The sequence below is a fragment of the Chrysemys picta genome, chromosome 1, assembly GCF_011386835.1.
Source record: "Chrysemys picta bellii isolate R12L10 chromosome 1, ASM1138683v2, whole genome shotgun sequence".
Lineage (NCBI taxonomy): Eukaryota > Metazoa > Chordata > Testudines > Emydidae > Chrysemys > Chrysemys picta.
The window spans coordinates 117416298-117444008 of record NC_088791.1 but is presented as its reverse complement, the minus strand read 5'-3'; the positions used below and the strand labels follow the sequence as shown (position 1 = coordinate 117444008).

The 27711-nt window shown below is 41.6% G+C and overlaps 2 protein-coding genes across 34 annotated transcripts in view; both read right to left on the bottom strand.

The window, feature by feature from the left end:
• Positions 1-27711, bottom strand: part of LOC101951029 (pleckstrin homology domain-containing family A member 5) — a 158279-nt gene that overhangs the window by 68248 nt on the left and 62320 nt on the right. For 19 of the 28 annotated variants that reach the window (XR_010592753.1, XM_065567891.1, XM_065567887.1 and 16 more), the window contains 3 exons: positions 14378-14830; positions 6323-6791; positions 4124-4207 (listed from right to left, as the gene is read on the bottom strand). Coding sequence is in view for 27 of the 28 variants with exons in the window: in XM_065567891.1 (XP_065423963.1) it covers positions 4124-4207; positions 6323-6791; positions 14378-14830 (1006 nt within the window). In the remaining variant the exon portion in view is untranslated. Of the gene's footprint in view, positions 1-714; positions 835-4123; positions 4208-6322; positions 6792-14377; positions 14831-27711 lie in introns of all 28 variants that reach the window. The other 9 variants (XM_042848993.2, XM_065567836.1, XM_065567796.1 and 6 more) reach the window with 1 other exon arrangement.
• Positions 14714-27711, bottom strand: part of LOC135972119 (pleckstrin homology domain-containing family A member 5-like) — a 171803-nt gene continuing 158805 nt past the window's right edge. For all 6 annotated transcript variants that reach the window (XM_065567907.1, XM_065567917.1, XM_065567915.1 and 3 more), the window contains one exon: positions 14714-14830. The gene's annotated coding sequence lies outside the window, so the exon portion shown is untranslated. The remainder of the gene's footprint in view (positions 14831-27711) is intronic.

Sequence of the window (27711 nt, the reverse complement as noted above, 5' to 3'; positions counted from 1 at the left end):
AGAAAATGGATAATTAAAATTTCCTACAAATATCACTATGAACTACTAGAGTAAATTTTTAAAAAGCCAAGTATATTCAATTAGACAAGGAAGCAGGAAGATACAGAAAAAGGTATACCTTTGTTTGATGAGGTATTAACTTGCAATTTCATTTCTTTATTCATGTGAATTTAGTAACAATTTTCTTAATACACACAGAAAACCAGTACGTGCATGTGGATTTTCTATACATGACTACATAGCAACTATAAACCCTTTGATAAGTTTATGTGCTTTAATGAATGACCTAGTTTTGAACAAATTATAAAAAACAAATCACACCTGAGATGAGGCAAATCAAAATAAATTCACTATCATCTACCATAATACATTTTTTAATGGCATTATTTATGTTTACGGCAATTATTACTTATTTTAGTATATTTCACCTGATCAATGTACAGAGCCTGTAATTTTGCTTCCAGTTTTGTGGAAACAATACATTTGGAAGTGTTCCTACCCCTATTTTGATTCAGTAATGTACTCTCAAGCTTTGTGTTAAGAACTCAAAGGGTTAATAGCTGAACATCACATATGCAAGGCAACAATGGTATTCTAATCTACATCCATGGCTAACCAGAGAACTTTGCACTAATGGCATAACGCAAACTTTGATTAATGAATGGCTCAGAGCTAGTGAGGATGGTACATAGCACACATTACTTCATAGCTGACCTTTGGGCTGTTGGCCTCAAGTTTTAGTTGCATGAGCTGTGCTAGTGTGTGTTCCCGGATACTACTCAGTTCAGCTTGCTGCCGTCTCAGCTTTATTAGCAGCAGCGTGAGCTCCTCTGGCTGAAGGAGTGCAGTGTGAGAAGCCAAAGAGTGGAGAATAGGTTAACTGGTGTCCTGAACAACACTTAATTAAACTACAGGCATCTTCTCAAGGTTAACTGTTAATATGCCAAACACATGTTAAATTCCTTTAAAAAACTTGTAGTATAATATTTTCCCCAAACCGCTTCCCTAGAACTTAGAACAAAAGGTCAACATAAAATTTATAAGAATTCAAAGCACTTGAACCTCAAATGGTAGAAATTGGAATTTTGTGTACAAAGGGGCACAAAGATTAGGAGCTTGCAGGAGAAAAAAGAAATCTGTGTGGTCACTACAACGGTGGAGGTTACAAGTGTCATCCATATCAATAAGAGAGGAGGAAGATAGAATCCAAGGTCAGAAGGGACTAGGCATCATTATCTAGTCTGACCTCCTGTACTTTGCAGACCACAGAAACTCACTCACCCACTCCTGTTATAGACCAGTAACTCAGCCAGAGGTTAGGGAAGTTCTCAATCATGTTTTAAATACATCAAGTTACAGACAGACAATCCACCATTTATACTAGTTTAAACCTGCAAGTGACAACTGACCTGTGTCCCATGCTGCAGAGGAAGGCAAAAAAAACCCCATGGTCTCTGCCAATCTGACCAGGGGGGAAATTCCTTCACGATCCCAAATATGGCAATCAACTAGACCCTGAGCATGTGGGCAAGACACACTAGCCAGATATTCCAACCCCCAGGAAAATATTGTCTATACAATAGCAAAAGGAATGGGGAGGAAATATTGAAGTTTACCCTTTACTGAATAAAACTATTTTAAAAGAAACATTGTCAAGGTTGGTAGGCTCAGAATGTGACCTACTTTCTCTTTTATCTGTTTAAAAAGTCCTTGGTAATCTTCTGCATGTGTGGGTTTTTTTGGCCAGGACATATTTCAAAGCCCTTTTGTTTTACTAAATAACGAGATTAACCAAAGACCATCAAAACAAGCATATGGCATGGAAGAAAGTGTCAGAAGCAGGAAAGAGAATTTGTCCCTTTCACCTCCTCAAGGATTTATAATAAAAAAACTAATCTATAAATACCTTAATACTGTACCTTTACAGCCACCGGCAATTTATAGGTTAGGCTCTCACTAAACATTTAAAAATAGAGATTATTTGGAAAGAATAGTCATGTGCAACTATTATAACCGCATAATTTCAAACAGCCTTATTTTTAGGAACATCTCTGCCTGTACAATTTTCTGAGGATCCTCTCTTTTCTTATTTGTAATACTGGCAAAAAAAACAACAACAAAAAAACAAAACAAAAAATACTCAGATTTTGTTTTGTAAATGGCTCACTTGCTCCTGTTGCTTATTCACCACCTAAAGTAAGTCTAATGAACGGTCAATTATTTCCACAGCAACTGACTTTGTTGTCACAGTTATTGAATTCAAGTAGGAAAAAACCATACAGGAATACAGTAGATTAACTTTTACTCTGTTTTCATAAAATTTCCAAATCAAGAAGTGGGGAGGAAAAATGTAGAATGAGGTTATAGTATTGAAAAACAATTACTATCCATTTGCTGAAACTAGGGTGACCAGACAGCAAGTGTGAAAAGTCAGGATGGGGGTGAGGGGGTAATAAGACCCTATATAAGAAAAAGCCCCAAATATCAGGACTGTCCCTATAAAATCGGGACATCTGGTCACCCTACCTGAAACACAGAACAAGAGTCTGAGAACAAGCTCATGTGTTTCTTGATCTAACCACAAACAAAACACACATCAGTACAACTGTGGGCATATACTGTAGAAGTCCACTAGAGGGAGCAAATTTTACTATAACTTCAGTTGTCAATCGCATCTAGCTTTCACTGAAAAACACAACATAAGAATCAAGTTCCATAATGGGTAATCTTGCACTTTCTAACTGTTCATTTCAGTACCAACTGGAGTATTATTTCCAGAAAATATGTAATAAGGATTTAGGTCACTACAATATATTTTAAAATGTATTCCCAATGAAAATGGACAGGATTTCACGTAAAAAATTAAATTGTAAACAGAACTAATTTCTTTGCATGACCACATTCACAGAAATAAATTGAAGATAGTAACATCTCTGTATGGTAAATGCATAAGAAATTGATATTTTCAGGGATGAAAACATTTTCTTTGAGAAGTCTTGCATGAACATAACTTAATTTCCAAATTAAAAGTAAATTATTTTTATCGTATATTAATTAAAATCCTTGGTTTGTGTGCATACTTGTCCTATCACAGAGAAGCACAATGCATAATAGATTGCTCCAACTCCCAATATCAGCTAGTGTTGCCAATCCTTGCGACATTCTGTGACTGCTGTAAATCGGACAGATTCTGGGGGCTCTTGTGATAATACAGACAGTGCAGGAATTTTGCCAGAGTCACCTACAGTTTTTCCCTTTGGCAGCTGCCTACAGTACCCCTTGGCTGCCCATAGCAGGCAAAGCCTTGGAACAAGTGCAGAAAGAACAACCCTTTACTTCCCACCCAGCTCAGCAGCCTCACCCCAGCACGACAGTGTTAGAAGAGGAAGTTATTGGTGATCAGAGCCCAAGGAAAGAAAGAAGCAGCTCCAGCATCCTACTAGGGTTGGTGTGGAGGGCTGCAAGAAGCAGGGAGGTCTCTGGGCAGTAGGAGGGCAATAATGGAGTCAGAGAGCAAGTGCAGACGGGGAATGGGGCCTGCATTGTACATGGGGACATTACATATGGATTTAAGGTACAAATTTCAACCTGTAATTTTCAAGCTTTGGGAATAGGGAAGGGGAGTTCAAACATACTTTAAAAATCTTGAGTTTTAGGCTCTTGGAGTTGGCAATACTACATTGACCCATCACCATTAATGGAAAATATCTAATGAAAGAGAAGTCTTAATTCTGTTACAAAGACACATGCTCTATACAGGTGAATAAGAGCACATTATTTTACTGTACTATTCTTAAAAATTCAGAAGAGGCAACTTTGTCAAATGCATGTTAGAAAAATCCTAAAACAGAAAACTTGATGCTGTCCTATATGTTTCCAAAATAAGATACTCAATGTGTAAATGAAAGTTATTTCCAGAAAGAGAATTGTATTTGTTGGCAGAAAATTTTAACTAAAACTTCTATTCTTGCAAATCCTCAATGTTATCAAACAGAATCTTTGGTAATTGAAGACTGCATTTAATACAAGCTCTACAAACAGAAATGTTGCAGTGTTGCATATTTTATTTTATGGATTGTTCTTAAATAAAAAAAATGATGTACTAAATAAAAGTGCCACTCACCGTTTTGCCTTGGAGGCTCTGAGGAGTAACAGGCTGTAAAGTCAGACCTGCTGGCATCGACCTTCTTTCAGGCATGAAGACGTGCTATGGAAAAACAAGACTGCATATTATAATCCATGGTTGTCTGGCAAAGTTTTTTGCATTGAGGGTTAAATAGGAATTTAATATAATTTTACAAGTCAATTTCATTCTTATGAAACGTGCCAGAGGTATGTCTACACCACAAATAAAAACCCATGGCTGGCCCATGCCAGCTGACTTGGGCTTGGAGGGCTCCGGGTGTGGGGCTGTTTCACTGCAGTGTAAACATTTGGGCTCAGGCTGCAGCCCAAGCTCAGGGACTCTCCCACATCTCACAGGGTCTTAGAGCCTGGGCTTCAGCCCAAGCCCAGAAGTCTATGCTGCAATGAAACAGCCCCACAACATGAGATCCGAATCAGCTGGCATAGGCCAGCCGCAGGTGTCTAATTGCAGTATAGACATACCCAGAATGACAGCACTAGATAACGAAGTCCTCTGTTGGTCTACAAAATATATTCAAAAGCAACTCAAATCCTCTGGTGTGTCTGAATCCATGCCCTGGAAGGACCACTTCTAAACTTGAGAAAGTACTTCAGTCTTCATGGCTCTTTCAGTTCATGGCCCTTCCACTTAGAGTTCCAGCAAGAATAAATTGGGACCAAGGGTTGTGGTATTTTTTAATGAAACAATTTTTGTTGAGAACTAGACAGATCACTGAATCATTTGATCTAGGTCATGAAATATTTCAAGGCTTTTGTTCAAATAGCCTTTGATCTCTATCAGGCTGACATGGATTCAATCTAGTATTTCAGCACTATCAATCCTAAACCATTCAGTCCCCTAACTTGTACATTTTTAAAAAAGGAATTAGCAATGTGTTCAAGGTTTTATGAATAAACTTAGCTTAATGTTAAAAAGTACAAAATAAATAACCTGAAAACCTAAAATCAGTAATGACAATGAATGGCACTTCCTAGATTAACTTGGCTAAAAAGAATTGTATATAGAATACTAGTAAAATGTATTATACAAGTAAACTGAAAACTCAGTTTAGACACCGTTATATAAGATATACTATATGTCCTGTGCGCACTTGACTATGATGCTCTTTTTTAGGGCTGCATAAAATGTTGAATTAAATTTCCAAAGCGGTAATGGGCAATGGACTTCAAAACAGAAAGAAACTGCTCTTTTGTTGGTTGGAGGTATTTCAACCCCAAAGGGGAAAACACACAAAGCAATTTAAAGATCTTTAAAGGTTTTTTTAAAGCTTTTCCATGCTTCAATATTGCAGGAAGCCACAACATTTCATAAAGAATCCTGGGTCAGAGTTCAAGGAACAGCTTCAATGAAATCCTTGAGCACCTTAAGTAGTGTAGGGCAGGAAAATTGTTAGTTTTACATCCTACTTACAACTGCATGATTTTTTAAAAGGAGCTCTCAACTGCAGAAACAATGTGCATAGCATAATTTAACGAGTCTACCAAAAGCATGTTGGGGATCTAGGTTTATGATTCTAGCTTATTCCCTCTGACCCAAGCTGGCAAGGGCTAGCAGACTTATGGAGGGTCACTGAGGTCATATGCATGTGGTTCTGCTGTTCCTTAGTGATCTCACTGGATAATTTAACAGTAACTAGAAAGTTAGTCTGACTTGTAGCTGAAGGTGAGAAAAATAAATAGGCAAGGACCTTGAGTGCTCTGAAGAGAAGCTAAGATTACTATAATTTCCAAAAATCATATTGGACCTTGATTACAAGCCCAGAAATTCTAAATGCCCTTTTTCTTCAGAAACCTGTTTGCACTCCCTTAAGATACTCTGGAGACTAATGGGAACACCGACTTGCTTTCTGGCTCTCACAGCAATGTAGAGTATGCTATACAAGATTAAATTTAATACCATTAAGAGAACACTTCTCCATCTTCTAAAAGAAAATAACTTCTCCCATCACTTACACAGGCTACACCTGACTTTATAAAGTCATTTTTTTCTTTGAAACAAACATTTAATATAGTAATAATTTTTTCATAAAAACAGTGGCATGTAACTATGCCTACAACAGCAGAACTTTCCAAAGTAACATGGAAAGTCAGTGTTCTGTTACCTGGAACCATTCTATTTAAAGAAGAAAACTGGAAATAAGTTTGTCTATTAACTATGTATAAGGAAAGTATTCACCTTAGCATGATGCGTTCTATGTCTGCGGTCAATTGTTACATCTGCTCTTTGCACTGGTGATGACACTTCTGATCTGTATGTCCGTTGAGGGGAATATCCTTGGTAACCAGCTATGGAACCATGGGAAGGTGATGTGGAAATGGAATGCATCACCTGATCAGAAATATTGATCATGGTTTTTGGACTACTTAAAGTACTATGTCGAGTAAGAGTTGTTTGCTTATTGTAAAATTGACGTTGTTGCCATTCATAGAGTTGCCACATTGTGTCATCCCGCATGGATCTCCGCTTTTCTTCAGCTGTTACTGGTCCTATGGTCCTGTCATAAACTGATGGTGTCACACTACAAACACTCTCTGGCCTCGTTTTGCTGTTCCTTGGCAGGGTTCTATAGCCTTCTGGGTAACGGGGTGCAACTTGGGGTCGGTGGCTTGGCATATTTCTTGGTAGCGTCTGATATGAAATTATGCTGAAACAAGAGTTTCCATTAATAGTCAAGAATACTGCTATTATGGGAATACAAAGTTATCTAATTTCTTTTCCACGCTTGTTAGATATAATACTTTATAATCTGTTCTGATCTATGGGCATCACATTTTAAAAGATCTATGCTCTCCATCATATGAAGGAAACAGTAAAGGCTACTGAAAAAATCAAGTATGCCAAATGAATATATTACATATGATGCAACTGGATCTTTTTACTGACTGGATTAATTATTCAACCCAATATTTCATACCAATCCAATCTTCACATCAGTTTACTTATTACCCATTTCTGGGTCAGTTCCTGAGAGGTGCATCTACAACTCCTATAGATGTTTCAGATACTTGGGATACGTAGCCCTATGATCTTTTATTTTGTTTTTATTTCAGCTCAAACCTGCAAGGTGAATAGTTTAGTGTCAAGCTTTTAAAATTAAGGCTTATATTGTTTGTTCCAATACAAATTCATGAACAGGCAAAAGCTGACTATTTGTCTATAAAAGCAGATAATTGCAAAATGATATCAAAACCATTTATTAATTATGGCTAGAATAAGGCAGAAAAAATGGTAACTATCTAATGCAATTATATTCTGCAATTTTGGATAAACCATTCACGTAAATCAGCTCAAGCAGAACAAACAGTAAATTATTTCTTTGTATTACAAGACAACATAATTTTAATGCTTTTTTTTTACTTTTTAATTTTTGTGTGAATTTAAAACTCTTCTTTAATTGGATACCAGATTAACAGTTCTGAAAACTGAAGTCCTTCAGTGACAGATCAGGTGGCAATGCGAAGTTTTCCCTAATGAACCTTCAATATGCCTCAACTGTGACTGGAGGGAAGTGAAACGTTAGTCTTGGACCAAAGAGTCTGACCTGTCATGATGTTTTCCATTTAATGCTATTTGTAATGGCGATTTTTGGATGTTGACACTTTTCTAGCGAGAAGAAGAACAACACCTAACTCATTTTACACAGGGCATGGAACAGGCATGAGCTGGTAGATTCCAGTCACATGTAAAGTAGGCTAAATTCAAACTGACAGCATAGAGGTGAAAGGCACTAAACATCTCATTACCAGAGCTATTTAACTGTTTGAATCATCACTAACTGTGGTCCTGGAACTGAAAATTAGTGAGTTACGGAAAAGGGCACATTTAAAAACAGAGTTAACCTAAGTGTAATTAGCGCCTTATAAAATAAGTATTACAAAAATTGTTTGTAGCAACTATCTTTCAGTCATGCAAAATAAAAATGTTAAGCTAAATAATTCATTTTTGAACATTTACTATTACCTATGATGCTTTGCAAGAACCACAGATGGAAACTGCTTTAAAGTGCTTTACATATACCAATGAATCAATCCACACAACCTCCCAGAAGTATTATCTGTAAGGCATTTTGTAGATAGGAAAATTAATCAATCATATATAAAAATGTTAGTTTTTCCACACAAGTCTTCTCAAGACCATCCTGTTTCCGTTCACCCAACTCTGTGCATTTGCACTGCCGTAATTATGAAAAAGACGATAAAAACAGTTACCAACCTTTCATAACTGTTGTTCTTGGAGATGTGTTGCTCATGCCCATTCCATGCTAGGTGCGCACGTGACACGTGCACAGCTGCCAGAGATTTTTCTTCTTAACATAAGCTTCCCTGAGTGACTTAAAACTGCTCAAATGCGGATTGCTCACTGGTCTGGGCTTGCCGAAGGAGGTACATGGCTTGAAACCTGGGGATGGGGGCATCTCCAGTCCTTGGGACGATGTCCCTCGACGACTGGGACCACTATTTACACTCTATACACTAGTACTGATTGATTACTAAATACACTAACTGCAAAAACTATATACAATAGACTACAGAGTCCAAACCATTGGGAAAGCCTTGCAAGAGAGCAAGAAGGTGGTTCCAAGTAACCGTCACAGGTGGTAAGAAGGAATTGAGAGGTGTGGAGTCGGCAGCGCCCCTTATAACAGAGCATGTGTGAGGGGCTCCAGAAGGTGCTAGGGCCAATTACTATGGATGCCACTAAGGGAAAAAAATCTCCCGCATCTCTGCACGTGGCGTGCGCACACCTAGCATGCAATGGACGTGAGCAAGCACTTGAAGATTTTTTTCCTTGTATTTCAATACAAGGCATCCAAATTCCCCTTTCCTAGACTTTCCAGTGGATTTGTCAAATTAATTTTTAGCTATATGTAATGTTTATGATTTTAAAAGTTAAGATTTTCCAAAGGAATCCCAGGGAGCTAGATGTTCATCTCCCATTGAATTTCAAATTTCATTCAGTGGGAGTTGAGCAGTTGTCTCCTTTAAGCTTCTTTGAAAATCCAAGCTAATTTGGGGGAAAAATTCTTTGCATTTTTAATGTATGAAAAATTTTAATTTAAAAATGTCTACACTCACTATTTGTTCTTAAGTTCTGGAACTTAAGATTTAAACACCCAACATCTCTTACTAATTACTAGCACTAGAAAAAAAAAAACAACCCTTAAATGATGCCCTGGCTTTCAATCCAGTGATTAAACCCAAAGCTGGGTTGTCAGTGTTATGAGGGTACCAGCAAGACTGACCTAACCAAATCCTAAATCACACACAAAACCTCTACTAAAAGCAAGATACCTCGTGTGCAGCAGCGGGACAGTAATCCATCAGGTAAGCTGCTGAGCTGCAGTAACAGTTCTATGGCTGGCTTTATAAATAACCCACAAGATCTTCAACTTACAGAAAAACTTCTGCAAGATAAAAATACCTCTTTAAAACTTTGGGAATGTCCCCATTGCATGTGATTATTGCTGGGCTCTAAGATTTGTTCCAATCTGGAAGTTAACTCACTTACTCTAAAGGGGGAGAGAGCTTGCTGATATGCTTTCTATGTGCTCAATCCTGTGACATGCGGAGATCTCTCAGTCCTATAGGCACAGAGAGAAGCACCTTACAAACTCAAGGCTAAAAATGCCCCTCCATCATAAAGAATACAATTAAGGGTTTCCTTAGACTGCCTCGTATGAGAGTATAGAGGAAAATGGCAAAATGGAGGAAAGTTAAGTCATCTCTTCAAAATATAGGGTAGAGGAATCCAAAACTATGTATGGGACCAATCTTCTGGTTAAGAATATGCTCAGTGTACTCTGTAACAAAGACCGCAAATATGCAGATATTTGGCACACACATTTCTCACACCTGTAAGAACAGTTAGCTGAATCACACTTCTGTTGAAAATGTTTACCTACTACTGTTACTTTTAACACCTACAACTAATGTAACAGAAGACTGGACACCTTCAGTTTTCAGATGATTATTTGACAAAACTTACTATTCAAAAGTCTTCCTGATTGTCTTGAATAGTCACGTTCTCCCCCCCAGCTGTGTACATCTCTCACACAGCAAGTGAGAAAAAGAAAACAAACAGCAGTACCCAAGACCACCTTCCAACTTATTCCTTAATGCCTAGACGTCCATTATAATATATTCTTTGGAGAAATTTGTATTTTTACAAAAAAAAATTATGTACATGAGCTATTTTATGGGACAGCCACTGGTTTGCACAAACTGTCCTATGGAAAAATTACTGATCTCTCCCAATCTACTGATTTTAGTTTGAACCAAGTATGAATGCAGAAAGGACAGCCGGGGGTGGGGGGTGGGGTGGGAGTGGGGAGAGACGATTAGGGCGAGGGGGAGAAAATTTCAGGGATTAATAGTCATGCTATTATTTCTGCCCTTGAAGTGCTTTGGGCTATTTAGAACTCTAATGGTGGAGTATGCGCTCTTCTTTAATAGGGTGACCAGACAGCAAGTATGAAAAATCAGGACGGGATGGGGGGCAATAGGAGACTATATAAGAAAAAGACCCAAATATTGGGACTGTCCCTATAAAAATCAGGACATCTGGTCACCCTACTCTTTAAAAGCATTCCTAAAAAGTAATTCTTCAGATGCTTATTGTTATGATAAGCTAATGAAACTAACAAATGTTACAAACACCCCAAAGCCCTGAAATTCTAAATTTTATCTGTAAGGCAGTTTGTAGAGGTGGTCTGTAAGGGGTTGTTTTTTGTTTTTTTGTTTTAAATAAATTGGGCTTGCGCCTTTGTCTCTGATATATATAAAGCCTTAAGACTTTTTTTTAACCTGAGAAATCTTAGTACAGGAATATCAAGTTTTGTCTTCCCTGCTTTAGCTGGAAAACTCTGGGAGGTCTCATGGATGCTTTATTGAAAGAACCTTAGTAAAAAGGGTTGAGGATGCTGAGTCTTTAAACAAAGGCTGCCCCTTCTCCAAAATTTAGTCATGGAAGTTAAATACATCTTATTGAAAGACAACAAAACCCAACCTTACTGAAAAACAAAAAACAGTTTTATCATTAAAACTTCCTTCCCCTCTCAATAGCTCAACTTTCATTCCCTTGTGATGTTACCTTTTCACTAGTTGTCCAAATCAGAATTTTCTAGTCTAGACAAAACCTGAATTTCTAGTGTAAAAAAGCAGCATTATAAACCTTTTTCTTAAAACAGCAGCAGCAGCAACAAAAGCTTCAGGCTACCTTTATGTATCCCAAAAAGACAAAGAAGGGCACAAGTCCAATTTTAATTCCACTTTGCTGATCAGCTTTACATCAAGCTTCATTTTTAAGTATATTGTTTGTGCTACCAATTTCATCTATATTTAAATAAGAAATGATCTCTATACTCAAGGAAATTCTGTTCTGCCAGTTAATGTTTTGTTAATGTTTTCCACTATACATCTCCCACAATGGAATCAGTGTGTTTTGGAATACAGCCAACATAATACTGGAGCAATGATAAGAGAAATCCAAACTGAAAAGACTTGGAGGTTTTATCCTTGTTCATAATTGAAAAACAACATCTATTCAACTATCACTGTCTGGATGCAAGTTACACAATTTTTTAATTCTAAATTTAAAAATCTAATTACATCACAAAACTGTGTTAAGTTCTCATTGCCCAAGCATACATAATGTGATAAATGTCAAGGTTTAATAGTCACTCCGTGTAGTACAAATTAAAATTAAAAATTGATCAACTGGCAACACAAATATATCAGGAATACTATATGACCCTCAATACCAATTATATTTAATGATGGGTCTGTTATAGAGCTTTAGCAATTGAGTCAGAGTAAGAGTAAACTTTCACAGCTTTGCAAGAAACAGATCTTAAGAACATTCCAGCAAAGAAGATTATTCAGGTCAACCTACCTCCTCCCTACAATGTGAAGGGCATAATTTCACACTCTCCAAATTCCTCCTGCAGTGACATTCCCATAAAAGTTTAATTGAAAGCAAAAAATTTTAATAGAGGTTTGAGAAATAAATATTATAAACTCATGTTTAGTGTGCCATACAATGCAGTTGCCTGGTAGACATCCTGGAAGAGACATCCCTATGCTTCCGTGATGCAGAATAATTGCTAACAACACAGCAAGATTTAATAATGTCAATGATTCATAGAGGAACTTTAAAGTTTTCCGATTAATCACTGGAATGCACCGTTAGACTTTGGAGGTGCTATGCCATAAGCATGGTTATATGTAGAAAAGAAAACGATTAACACGAATTTAGATGAATTTGCATGACAAACTTCAAATGATAACATTTAGGATATACTTTTCTATCTTTTTAACTTAATTTTTTTAAAAAATAGCATAGAATCTTTCTATAGTAAGAGTTTTAAATAAAAGCATTTTGATAGCAAAATCTATTAATAAAAACAGTCCTGAGGCAATTTCACGAACAGGGACTTTTCCTCATGAAGTGCTTAAAAGCAAGTGTTTTAAAGAATCACCACTCTCTGTGCTGGAATGGGAAATCCTTAACTACATTACTCCTGGGGGAATTCTGCACCTCTGTGCATGCAGAATTTGCACAGAAATTAGTTTTTTGCACAGAATTCCCTTTTCCTCCACAGAAATGGGCTGCAGCGCTGCCACTACAGGCCACTGTACCCGGCAGAAAAAAGCTCATAAGTAGAAGACACTGCGGGGGGGTGGGGGGTGAGATGGGAGGGGGGGGGCGAGGGTGAAAGCTTCTCAGCATGCCTTGAAGGAAGGCGGCAGCGTGCAGGAAGCTCCACACAAGCCTGGGACCAGCATGAGGCTGTTTCTCTGGGAGGGAGGGAGGGAGAGAGGAAGTGCGAGTGTCTGGGCAGGGGGGCTCACAGCTGCGCTCTGGGAGGGAGGGGTGTGGGTGTCTGTAGCCCTACTGGGCTCAGGGGTGAGGGGACAAACAGGAACTGGGTTGTTATAAGTATTTCCTTAACTCTCTACTCCTGAAGGAATTTTTTTGTGTTTGTACTTTACAGATGTAGTTGCTGATCGGTATTTTGAAATAAATTACCAAAATAATTGAAACGGGCATGATTACAGAGTGTTATTTTGACAAAATATGCAGAATTTTAAAATACCGGGTACAGAATTTTTCATTTTTTTGGCACAGAATTCCCCCAGGTATATTACATCTGAAGTTTTCACTGTAATAGAGGCGAAGTTCACTCAGAGGGATTTTTGACCAGCTTTCATATGCAACTCAGATATTTAATGCTACTTTCAATATTCCTCATATGGTGTATGCATCTTTGTCAGTGCTTCCCCTCTCATTTAACCACATACATTACCTACCACCTTTGTTCAAATCCACTACTCACCAATTAACTGATCCTAGCATGATGGTAACTGAGGGAAGAACACAGAGACAAGACAGGGGAGAAAGAGGGATGATTTCCCTCTGATGTCAGAGCCCCCACCAATCGGAGAGGGGAGTGAACAAGAGAGAAGGAAAGGGGCAGAGGAGAAGGCAAAAATCACATTTCTAACAAACCGTGCATTTCACCTAAATTGACAATACAAGAATCTACTTATCCGCACATTTCCTTCTTAAGGAAGCACACAACTTCCATGCCAATGTTTTAACAGGAATACGCAATATGTTTGTTTGTGTTTAATATGCATTTTTTTGAGTTTACATCTGTCTTATTTCCTTGAAGTCAAAGATTGAATTTAGCAAACATTTTGTTTTAGTAACTAATTTACTCTTCATCATTTATGGAGGCTGTTTACTCTTTGGATTTCATTCAATTTGAATGAAAAAAATTGATCTATGTAATTGTTTCCAAATGCTTTCAATTTGTTTTCATGCATTAATAAATATTTAAGCACACAATACTACCAAGGAATGTTAAAGTCACCAGCAACACCAAATTTAAAACAAACAAACAAACAAACCCCAAACAACACTCCCACATCTCTTACCTGGTTTCATGTATTCTTCCCCAACCTAAATTTTGTGCCTAAAAACTAGCTGGCTGCGCCCATTTAAATAAAACAACTTTTACTGAGGCTAAGTGACTGTTTGAGAGTGTCTCTTACACAATCTAAGTAGATACTATCTAGATAACCAGCATGCACAATAATGCAAGACAACCTCTTTAAGCCAAAAACTGGACTTTACAGGAATGTAATATTAAGTTAATTACACACCTGAAAAAGAATCTAAGATATTGTGACAGAAAATCTAAATTAAAAGAATAATCAAATTGCTTACCCTCTTGTTTCCTCATCTTGCCCCTTTCCTCTCTGAATTCTAATCCACTGCTCCAACTGAAGCATTGAATTAGTTCTCTGTATGACTCGTTCAGACTCCATATGTGAGTGAACTGCATTGTGCTGTCCTCCATCTCCAGAGTCCGCCACAATATTGACAGCTTTATTCTCAGACCCATTTAAATGAACTGGCCTGTAGAGTCCAGCCTGAAGTGCGCTCACTGGTAAGGTTCTGTATTCTGAATTTAGCTTTACACTATTAATTTTAGTTAAGGGTTTATCTTGTCCAATTTTCTGAAATCCATATTTTTCAGCTTCCAAAGCCGCCTTCTCTTCATTTTTGCTTACTTCTTTGTTTTTTTGATTATTCTGTGCCTCTGGTTTAATTAACACCCTGTGGTTCGAAATGTTATTCACTTCTCGAGGTGGTGTGTTTTCAGTCATCTTCTCTACTCTGAAAAGAGAAGAAAATGGCATAACAACATAACTACAAACAAACTGTAATACCTGAAGTATTTGCTTTTGAAAAAACACCCCTTGATTATTATGGGTTCCAGGTTGTTCTAAGAGACCATTGTCTAACCAATAAGCTATAACAGCTTGTCTTTGGGAGAATAATCCAGGCCAGTTTTAAATGGTCAGTAGTAGGGTTTTTTGTTTGTTTGTTAAAGAATTCCCCTCCACTTCTTTCTATTTTAGAATCATCCATACCAAGCCAAACTCCAAGTTATACCATCATGGTAAGTGGCCAGTAAACAGGTTGACATCAAGCTAGAGAAACTGGAAGAGCAGATATTAATTTCCCAAAGGACAGGATGCTGGAACTGCACATACTCTGTGGCTCTTCTCAGGAATCAAAGCCTCTGGAATGCAAACAGCTTAAAATCCAGACTGACTTCAAACCAAAGTGTTTGAGATGGCAGCATATTATGTTCCTGTCTAGCTCATAATTCACTATGCTAGTCATTTCAACATATAATGGGCACATTATTCTATATTTTAAACTTTATATGGTCACTGACATCAATTAGCTTTCTCTGGTATGTTGTCATTTCAGCTATTGTATATTTTGTGGGAAATGCTTGTGGCTTCCTTAATTTTAGGAGGAAAATATCTGCTGACTATGGAACTGTGGCACAAAATAATTATATATATTTTTAGAACCAAACAGTAACTGCTATACAGTACTTATATTACACAAGTTATAGAAATGTATACCTCGAGAGCTTAATTATTTTCTTTTTAAATTCTAGTGTTTCAAGGAAACAAGGGTGCTTCAACACTGGGACATTTGAGCCCCAAGTTTCCAACTGTGTGCCTAATTTATATCACAACTGACAATTGTATGTGCAAATAGTACTTTGAGATGCATATCACCAATTATAGTATTTACTAGTGCAAGCAGCCCATTGTGTCTATTTCCATGCAATCTAAGTAATTTCATATGCAAATGCACACTAATTTACGTCCGCTTGAATTCTGAGCATTAGGCCTAAATGTCTGACAAATATTAAGCATCATTCCAGAAGTTTATTTAAACCAGAAATTCTTTAAGAGTATTTTCACAAGCAAATCATGTTGGGTATAATTTTCATAAGCACCTAAAGGACTGAGAAACCTAATTCCCTTTTGAAAGTTTTACCCATTATTCCTATAGTTTCATCAAGAATTCTGGACATTTATTTTCAAATGCTCCACCGGTGAAATGCTTATACATTAAGTAGAATCATGCCTTTTAATACCAAGCAGTTGTTAGAACATATTAATAGAATTCCTTACCAACTCCTACACAGATGGATTACAGATATATGAACTAGTTTAAATATTTTTACAAGGAATTTCTTAGACTGACACAAACTCCTATCCCACCCACAAGTGCTAGCTCAACTAGACTAACTAGTTACAAATGATGAAAATAAAGCATTTATGCAGTGTAGTTTTAGAGTGGAGCTGAGCCTTTTTTGTACATACATTTCTCTTGGTTCAAGACCGTTAACATAGCAAAACTTACTAAAACTACACAAAAACAATGAGGAGTCCTTGTGGCACCTTAGAGACTAACAAATGTATTTGGGCATAAGCTTTCGTGGGCTAGAACTCACTTCATCAGATGCATGGGTTCTAGCCCACAAAAGCTTATGCCCAAATACATTTGTTAGTCTTTAAGGTGCCACAAGGACTCCTCATTGTTTTTGCTGATACAGACTAACACAGCTACCACTCTAAAACTACCCAGGCAGTTATGAGAATTAATGAAAGATTAAGGCAATTCTGTATGAGTATGCATATACCAAATTGGTAGGATATACTTTAACTCTTCCTTCACTGTATCTCCTTCCCAAAAACAAGTTAAAATACTCAAACTCACAGAGCAGTTATAAGGGCTTGTCTATACAAACATTAAGGGTAGGTCTACACTACCCGGGTAGTTCGGCGGCAAGCAAATCGAACTTCTGGGTTCGACTTATCGCGTCTTGTCTGGACGAGATAAGTCGAACCCGGAAGTGCTTGCCGTCGACTGCGGTACTCCAGCTCGGCGAGAGGAGTACTGTGAAGTCGACGGGGGAGCCTGCCTGCCGCGTCTGGACCGAGGTAGGTTCGAACTAAGGTACTTCGAACTTCAGCTACGTTATTCACGTAGCTGAAGTTGCGTACCTTAGTTCGAATTGGGGGGTTAGTGTAGACCTGCCCTTAGTTTGCAGCAAACTGGGGTGTGAATCTACCCTGCACTAGCCTTACTGCACTCTAAGAGTCTATGAGGACCCTGCTGACATACATACATTAACAGTTCATTAATGTGCTTTGATCTAGTTGTCTTTTGGAGGAGTTCAGACTTTGAGACTCACTCCCCTTGCCAGGTTTCAGACCCCAGGCTCCAGCCTGAGCCTGAACATCTACACTGGTTTTGTTCAATATCTTCATTAATGACCTGGAAGATGGCGTGGACTGCACCCTCAGCAAGTTTGCAGATGACACTAAACTGGGAGGAGTGGTAGATACGCTGGAGGGTAGGGATAGGATACAGAGGGACCTAGACAAATCAGAGGATTGGGCCAAAAGAAACCTGATGAGGTTCAACAAGGAGAAGTGCAGAGTCCTGCACTTAAGACGGAAAAATCCCATGCACTGCTACAGACTAGGGACCGAATGGCTAGGAAGCAGTTCTGCAGAAAAGGACCACCAGAAAAGTGGACGAGAAGCTGGATATGAGTCAACAGTGTGCCCTTGTTGCCAAGAAGGCTACCGGCATTTTGGGCTGTATAAGTAGGGGCATTGCCAGCAGATCGAGGGACGTGATCATTCCCCTCTATTCGACATTGGTGAGGCCTCATCTGGAGTACTGTGTCCAGTTTTGGGCCCCACACTACAAGAAGGATGTGGAAAAATTGGAAGGAGTCCAGCGGAGGGTAACAAAAACGATTAGGGGGCTGGAGCACATGAGTTATGCGGTGAGGCTGAGGGAACTGGGATTGTTTAGTCTGCAGAAGAGAAGAATGAGGGGGGATTTGATAGCTGCTTTCAACTACCTGAAAGGGGGTTCCAAAGAGGATGGATCTAGACTGTACTCAGTGGTACCTGATGACAGAACTAGGAGTAATGGTGTCAAGTTGCAGCTGGGGAGGTTTAGGTTGGATATTAGGAAAAACTTTCACTAGGAGGGTGGTGAAGCACTGGAATGGGTTACCTAGGGAGGTGGTGGAATCTCCTTCCTTAGAGGTTTTTAAGGTCAGGCTTGACAAAGCCCTGGCTGGGATGATTTAGTTGGGAACTGGTCCTGTTTTGAGCAGGGGGTTGGACTAGATGACCTCCTGAGGTCCCTTCCAACCCTGATATTCTATGATTCTACTGCTATTTTCAGCCCCATAGAGAGAGCCCTGTGATCCCGAATCAGTTGATCTGGGTTCCGAGAGTTGCTGCTGAGAGTCTTTTTTGCAGTGTAAACATGAATACCCTCAGTGTTCATGTGGGCAAGCCACTGGTTAAAGCTATGCAAGACACCTAGTCCTACTTTGCTGTGAATTCTCTGATGAAATCTCTGAGAAGTGAAGGGATACAATAACACCTTGCTGACTTCACACATATAGCCCTACGTTCACCCCTCTGTGAAGTATGAAAAAAAGTTTTTTACAAAAGAGTGTATTTAATGTATCTCAGCCAGAAATAGCAATGTTCATCGTGCGCAGGAGGCCAGCTGTTAGGCAGGAAACGTACAGGTTGAAAGGCACTTGAGAAACATGCAAACCAATACTCAAATGTGCATCTCTGTGGCTGCTCGCATCGACATGTTACCCATCAGGACAATGTACTGTTTCTTGCATGGTGTTGGTGGATTTCCATGTGTGATCCATCTGATGTTTTCTGCTAGCAGGTCAACATGACATCTGGCAACTTTAAGTCTTCTGAGGATTTTTTCATTGGAATTTCAATGGATTTTTTGGTAACAGAATAGAGCACATTCCCATGGGGCTGACACTTATCTTTCTTGGAATATTAACATACCAGTATTTTTGCCTAAGCAAGTATTTGGTGAAATTATTTTTTCTAAAAGATGTGCTCTCTAATACAATTCAACCCAAAAGAGAAAATGGATGACAGGTTCTGCCAAAGACCTCTCTCAGATAATAATAGGTAGAGCACTGATAATTACAGATACGAAAAATTGAATGTTAAAAGTTTCAAAAGATCAGCACTCAAAAATTTGAAAATGCCAAAATTAAGGTCATCTTTGCAAATTCAGAAACAAATTTCACAACTGCATAGCACTGTTAACACTTACATTGCTATAAATGCTTGTGTCCAAGCCATCTAGGGGTTGATTTTGCCACCTATACAAACACTGAGTAGTACCTTAGTCCTACAATCAAAAAAGAGGACTCTTCCACTTCCCGCCCACCTCAGAACTCCCAACCCCCCCGCTCCTTGTCCCCTAACTGCCCCCCACGACCCCACTCCCTACCTAAGCCTCCCTGCTTCTTATCCCGATTGCCCCCTCCTGAGACCCCCCCACCCTAACTGCCCCCCTAGGACCCTACCCCCTACCTGTCCCCTGGCTGCCCCAACCCTTATCCAGACCCCCCGCCCCAAGACAGACCCTCAGGACTCCCACGCCCCATCCAACCACTCCCCGCCCCCTGACAAGACCCCCAGAACCCCCGACCCATCCAACCCCCCTGCTCCCTGTCCCCTGACTGCTCTGATCCCTCTCCACACCCCCGCCCCAACAGCCCCCCCAGAACTCCCGACTCATCCAACCCTCCCCCTACTCCCTGACTGCCCCCCGGGACTCTCCTTACCACCATGCCGCTGGCTCCACGTGGGCCAAACCAAACAGGCTGCCGAGCGCACAGCCCCACTCCCGCAGAGTGCTGAGGCGGGGGGGAGGGGCTCTGGCTCCTGGAGGCCAATGGGAGCGGCTCAATCAGGCCCAGCTGCCCTATCAGCTGTGACCTTTCTACCTTATTACCAATTCCTCCCGGACAGCTATTTAAAAACAAAAAAAACGGACATATCCGGGGAAATACCAACCGATGGTAACCCTATTTAGTCCCTGATATTCAAGAAATAAATGACTACTCAGTGTACATTAATATGGCAGACTCTAGCCCTTAATATGGAAAAGTGAAGACACTTGTTAGATTTGTCACTTCTTACTTTCTGACCTGGCTGTGGAACAAGCCACAGCAATCATGGGTAAATAGTGTACTGCACTAGGTGATCAGCAAAAGAAAATGACATAGTAGTACACTGATAACATATCACTAGAGCAGACCAAAAAAACCCTACATTGCTATCGTTTATCACTAAACTGGTGATGATCTAGTTTGGAAATAATCTGATGTTTTGCCAATTTCAAGAGGTTGTTTCAGGTCACGTTTTATGAATGAAAGGTTTAAGTGGACTCTTGATAGATTAAAGTATTTGAGATTAGTTACTTACAATAGGACTCTGAGGACCTGGTTAAACTTGGATCTACCATTTAAGAAAATAAAGCTAGACTTACTGAGTAAAAGCAATTACAATTAAGCCTATGGGGCAAAATAAATTCAATGATAATAAATAAGAAGAACAGGAGGACTTGTGGCACCTTAGAGACTAACAAATTTATTAGAGCATAAGCTTTCGTGGACTACAGCCCACTAAGGTGCCACAAGTCCTCCTGTTCTTCTTTTTGCGGATACAGACTAACACGGCTGCTACTCTGAAACCTGATAATAAATATGCACCTTACAATATTATATACACTCAGTGTTGTACCTGTGGAAGTAACAAAAATGCTTACTTTATTTCAATTTTTTAAAATATTTGGGATAGAGGGAAAGAAGCCATAATTGTCATTTCACTCAAACATACTAGTCACATTTTTTCCATTGAATTTATAAGAATTCTCCGGAAGACTCACCAAATTATTCACTGGACAACAAATAAGAATGGCGATAAGGACCAGTTTTGGCTTTCAAGAGGAATTTATCGAAGATTCTCCTCTCATATTAGCTCTCAATAGGATTTTTCACCAGAGCTCACGCCCTCGACTGAAACTATTAATCATTCAAGATCAATTATCCAAGAAGGAAATAAAGTAACTGTTTCCTCGCCTCAAACTTTGTTTTATTTTAAGCAGGCTTTAAACAGGGGAGATAAAAATCACGTTACAGCAAAACTGGATAAAAAGGAATGCTTTCATCAGAAAAAGAATAAGTATTCTCATACCCACAAAAGACAGAAAAATTGGAGGCTGGAATTTTTTAAAGCTGAAATGCACAATTTAACAAACTGTTAGACTTAGGTACAAGGGAGTTCCAGGAATGCCATCGTTCGTGAAATAGCAGAACTTCTACATTTAAATAAATCATTTTACTAATAGGTAATTTAACTTCAGAAAACAAAAGGTATGGCAGTAAGGTGATGAGCATCAGTTTAGATGAATACAGGGAGAGTATCTCTTAACAAGCCTGCCTATTGTACCTGAAGTAAAACAATAGGAAAATTATATTTAGGATACACAACTCCTAGCAAGAAGAAAAAAATAAAAATAAAGAGACAAAAGCATTTGCTGATTATATAATACAATCAAGAGCACTTTATCCCATGTGTTACGGGAATGCCAAAACATCAGGTTACTTAAGGATGAGGTAATAGATATAATATTTAACAGATTTGCCTGGGGATCCAAGAATACTTATTTTACAGTATGTGTATAAGATCATATCCTGCTAAAAAAGTTTATTTTTAAAGATGGATTTTATAGCCAAAAGATTGATTCACCAGAAACAGATGTCTGCTCCCCCCGGTTATAGCTAACAGATACAAAAGCCTAAGAGACTATGCTACTCTTGAAAAGTATCTGTTAAATTAATTCTTTCAAGGGGACCGATTTTAGTTTTGCATGGAACAAGGACTGCAGTATCAACCCCTTAAAATATATTCACAAACCTAAGGCTAAATCCTACAACCCTGATACAACTAACGGCATATCTACATGTTGCTGCAGACTACACGGGGTGTGAATTGTTGTGACCTAACTGCTCTGCATGGAAGCTGCTGTCATGAACTATAAAGGTACCTAGTTCACATCAACTTTTCTTCTCTTTCAGTTTACACCTCCATAGTCCGCATTGCAGTGCAGCACAGACATAGCTTAAGATAACCAAGACCCCATATAAAATACACAAACCCATTATTTGAGACAGATCACAGATTTCTGCAGCACTCACACATCCCTCCCTTCCTCAGTCTTCACTTCATCCCTCAATCTACTGCTACTATAACAACATAAGGACTATTGCACAGAGAAACTAAAGAGCGTACAGAAGAGGGAAATCTGGGTGGTCAAAAGTCCTAGATCCTCTGTTCACTACCACCAATCCCTTCAACCACTAACATTTTAAAGACATTGTTTTCCAATATTCAGCTGCTAAAGTAGACAGAATTGGCCTCGTAGGTTTGTCCATGATTTGCCGTTTCTCCCAAGCACAGGATCCATAGAAAGGCGGCCCCACTCTAAAGTATCTTAGGAATAAGGTCCAGGTTTAGGTAAGCTGGACCTAAAACTTGTGACAAGTACCTTCTAGGTAGTTTCTGGGGTGCTCTGATGCAACGAAGTGAAAAGTGTGTAAAAGTTACGCAAGTTTGAAAATGAAGCTTTCCAGTGAATTAAATATGAAAATGGAATGCTATAATCCCTGCAGTATTCCTGGTGTTTTTTATCGGATATTAAATTAAAATTTATTTTACACTATTCCTAGACATTTTCATGTTCAATGTGCTCTAGATTTTAGTATTAAATATAATTAGACTGCAGAAGCCGTGTCAGAAAAACTGGACAGCAGGCATGGGGACCACTTGTCAGATGAGGCCTTTAGTACTGGTAAGAGAACATGCACTTCTTCCCACCCCTTTTGTGTAGGGGATGGTGGACTTAAAATATGGAGTGAGGAGACTTGAATTCCTTGTTCTGTACTCCAGCCACCCTTGGCAGAAAAAAGCTGCCCCAGATCCCAAAGATTACCACACTACATTCAGAGAATATTAGTTTACATGATTTTGATGAAATGATCAGAAATCATTAAATCATTAAGAAATCATTAAGTCAAATTATAACAAATCTTAAATCTTAAGAACTGACACCCCAATGAGATGTATAGGAGCAGTTTGATATTTTTCAGTACACACAGAATACATTTTCATTGATCTTCAAAAGGTTTAACCTTTAAAATACTGCACATATTAAATTTCATTAACACAAACAGGAAGTAGTGTAAAAAAAAGGCAGTTACCTTTTCCGTAACTGGTATTCTTCGAGATGTGTTGCTCATGTCCAATCCACAATAGGTGTGCGTGCTTACCATGTGTACTGGTGCCGGAAGTTTTTCCCCTGGCAGTACCCGTAGGGGAGCGCCCCTAGCGACCCCTGGAGTGGCGCCACCATGGCGCGGTATAAGGGGCGCTGTGCACTCCCCCACCCTCAGTTCCTTCTTGCCAGACCATTCCAACAGTGGGGAAGGAGGGTGGGATGTGGAATAGATATGAGCAACACATCTCGAAGAACACCAGTTACGGAAAAGGTAACTATCTTTTCTTCTTCGAGTGATTGCTCATGTGCATTCCACAATAGGTGATTCCAAGCTATATCTATTGGAGGTGGGTAGGAGTTCAGACACTCGGGATGGAGCACAGCCCTGCCGAACCCAGCATCCTCCCTGGTTTGGGAGACAATAGCATAATGTGAGGTGAACGTGTGAACGGATGACCATGTGGCAGCCCTACAGATGTCCTGAATAGGGACAAGGGCCAGAAAGGCAGCCGACGAGGCTTGTACCCTAGTCGAGTGTGCCCTCACAATCAGCGGTGGGGGAACTCCTGCCAGGTTGTAACAAGTATGGATACACAAGGTGATCCGATTGGAAAGCTGCTGAGTGGAGATCAGCTGGCCTCTCATGCGTTTGGCCGAGGTGATGACCAGTTGCGAAAACTTCCTAAACGGTTTTGTATGTTCCAGGAAGAAAACCAGAGCCCGTCTCACATCCAGCATGTGGAGGCGGCGCTCCTCACTGGATGCGTGGGGTTTGGGAGAGAGCACCAGCAGGAAAATGTCGTAGCACATATGGTAGGCAGAAACCACCTTACGGAGGAACTAAGAATGTGGTCGAAGCTGGACCTTATCCTTATGGAACACCGTGTACGGGGGTTTGGAGGTCAGGGCCCAGAGCTCCGAGACCTGTCTAGCGGATGTGATCGCCACCAGGAATGCTATCTTCCATGAGAGGTGTGACCAAAAGCATGTAGCTAACGGTTCAAATGGAGGTCCAGTTAACCTGGCCGGCACCAAGTTCAGGTCCCACTGGGGGCCTAACATATGGGAAGAGGCGGTCCAAACTCTTAAGGAATTGGTCAGTCATGGCATAATAGAATATCATGTGACCCTGCACTGGCAGGTGGAAGGCCGATATGCCTGCCAAGTGTACCTTGACGGATGAGGGCGCTAGGCCCTGGGCTCTAAGATGAAAAAGGTAGTCTAGTATAAGCTGGATCGGAGCAGCCACAGGCAAGACACCCTGACCTGCGTCCCACTGGGAAAACGAAGACCATTTCGGCAGGTAGGCCTGACGCACGGAGGGCTGCCTGCTCTCCAGGAGGATGCGCTGAACCCCTTCCGAGCAAGTCCTCTCCCCCTGGCCTAACCATTGAGCAGCCACGCCGTGAGATGGAGTGCCGCTAGGTTGGGGTGGAGGAGGCAACCATGGACATAGGAGAGCAAGTCCGGGCGGGATGGCAACGGCAACAGCAGGGCAACTGCCAGGCTCGTGAGAGTCCCATACCAATGTTGCTTGGGCGATCAGGAGGACCCGGGCCCTGTCCGTTTTTATCTTTTCTAAGACCTTGCCAATCAGTGGAATCAGGGGAAAGGCATAGAAAAATTGGCCCGACTAGGACAGAAGGAAGGCGTTGGAGATCGTGCCCACACCCAACCCTCCCCTGGGAGCAGAAGTGGGGACACAGGCGGTTCTGCCGGGTCACGAACAGGTCCACTTGGGGAGTGCCCACGTTTGGAAAATCCTGTGCACCGCTTCTGGGTGCAGAGACCACTTGTGCGGAGAGGAGAAGTCCTGGCTCAGCAGATCTGCCCGAGAGTTCCAGACGCCCAGTAAGTGGTGGGCTTCCAGGTAAATATCATGGGCTATGCAGAAGTCCCACAGTCTGAGGGCTTCCTGGCAGAGGGCTGAGGATTGGGTCCCACCTTGCCTGTTGATGTAGAACATCGAGGCCGTGTTGTTCGTGAGAACCCTGACCACCAGGTGTGAGTGGAAGGCCACGCATGCCAGACAGACTGCCCTGCGCTCCTTGACATTTATATGCAGGGCAAGGTCCTGTGTGGACCGCAGACCTTCGGTCAGAACGTCCCCTGCATGGGCTCCCCACCCCAGGTCCGACGCATCGGACACCAATTCCACAGACGGGGGTGGGCCCCTGAACGGGACCCCTTGGAGCATGTTCCCTGGAAAGGTCCACCAGCACAGGGAAGCTATCACTGGTTTGGGCACAGTGAGGACTTTATCCATCCTGTCTCTGGACTGGGAGAATACCGAGGCCAACCGGAGCTGGAGGAGCCGCATCCTGAGTCTGGCATGGCGAATCACATACGTGCACGCCGACATATGACCCAGGAGTTGGAGGCACGCTCTGGCTGTTATCATGGGGAACCTTGTGACTGTGCTGATGAGCTCCCTTAGGGTTTCCAATCTGTCCACTGGGAGGGAGGCTCTGGCCGACGTTGTGTCCAGAATTGCCCCAATGAACTCTATGCGCTGCACTGGAACCAACGTGGACTTGGTGTCATTTACCAACAGGCCCAGTGTGGTGCATGTGGACAGGAGAAGTGTTACGTGATCCTGTACCTGTGACCTGGAGCTGCCCTTGACCAGCCAGTCATCGAGGTAGGGAAAGATCTGGACACCCCTATGTCTGAGGTAGTCTGCTACCACAGACATACACTTTGTGAAGAACCTGGGAGCTGTGGATAGGCCAAACGGGAGGACAGTGAACTGGCAGTGCTCCTGCCTAACTGGGAAGCGGAGGAAATGCCTGCGTCCCTCGAATATATGAATGTGGAAGTACGCATCCTGTAGATATAGGGCGGCATACCAGTGCCAAGGATCCAGGGAGGGGATGATGGAGGCCAGAGAGACCATGCGAAACTTGAGCTTTGCCATGCACTGGTTCAGGCCTCGCAGGTCCAGGATGGGCCTGAGCCCCCCTTTGGCCTTTGGGATAAGGAAATAGCGGAAGTAGAACCCCTTGCATCTGAACTCCACTGGCACCACCTCCACCGCTCCTAAGCCAAGGAATCGCCTCACCTCCTGCCCGAGTAGGCTCTCGTGAGAGGGGTCCCTGAAGAGGGATGGGGATGGAGGGTAGGTGGGTGAGGTAGAAATAAACTGGAGGGTATAGCCCTAGGAGACAGTATTGAGGACCCATCGGTCTGAGGTTAGCTGCGACCACTCCGGGAGAAAAGCACACAACCGGTTGGAGAAGGGAAGTTTTATTGTGGGTGGATCCTTGGTAAGTTGCCTCTGGGCATCCGGTCAAAACTGGAGCTTTCCCGCCTGTTTACCCTTAGAGGGCCCAGGCTGGGGCGCAGGCCGTGATTGCCTTTGTGGGTGCTTTTTATAGTCCCTTGACTTTTTATAAGGGGGCTCATATCTGGAGTGGGTGGCCTAAGTGGGAGCCTGCTGTGGTTTGAACTTGGTCCTGGCCAGGACCAGGACACAGAGGCCAAGGGTCTTTAATGTCATGCGGGAGTCCTTCAGACTGTGTAACTTCACATCGGTTTGTTCCGCAAACAGGGCCTTGCCATCAAACGGAAGGTCCTGTAAGGAGTTCTGTCTGGGTTGTTCAGCGAGGCACAGAAGGAGCCACGGTGCTCTCCTCATGGACACCGCGGAGGCCATAGACCTTACAGCTATAGCCGCGTCATTCGAGGCTGCCTGAAGGACTGCCCTGGCGGCAGCCATGCCCTTCTCAACCAGAGCCTTGAACTCTTTCTTAACACGCTCCTGGAGGGAGTCTGCAAATTTGGGCAGGGAGCGCCACAAACTGAAATCGTATCTACCCAGCAGGGCTTCGTTATTCGCAACCCTCAGTTGGAAGCTTGAGGATGAATAAATCTTTCTACCAAATAGATCTAGTCTCCTCGAGTCCTTATTTTTAGGAGTAGGAGCGAGTTGACATTGCTGCTCCTTATGATTGACCGACTTGACCACTAGAGAGTTGGGGGCAGGATGGGTATACAGGTGGGCACGAAATACTTCCGTTCTGCCCTCTTAGAAATGGGGGGCAAGGAACACGGGGTGTGCAACAAGGCATTTGAGATTTGAGATCTTTGCTACCCCTTCATGGAATGGGAGAGACACCCTGGCCAGTGCCGAGAGGACGTTGAAGAGGGAGTCCAAGGGTTCATCCACTTCCTCAGCTTGTAGGTTGAGGCTTGATGCCACCCTTTTCAACAGCTCTTGGTGGGCTTTCGTGTCCTCCTGCGGGACTGGTGGAGGAGGGGCCGTGATCGCCTCATCTGGGGAGGATGAGGATGGGGGTGCAGTACTCTGCGTCCCCACGGGTGCCACAGGTTCCACCACTTCTGAGTGCAGGACCGGGGATGAGCGCTCCACTGACTCCTTTCTGGGAGGCCGAGAGAGGGAGGCAGACGGTCTTTCCGAGGCTCCAGCCACCGAGTAAGCCACCACCAGGGGCTGTGTCGGGGCCCACGGGGCCCATTGGTACCATGGCACTGGTCAAGGAGCCCGGTGCCACTGCACTTGCTGTGGAACTGGCGGAGCGGGC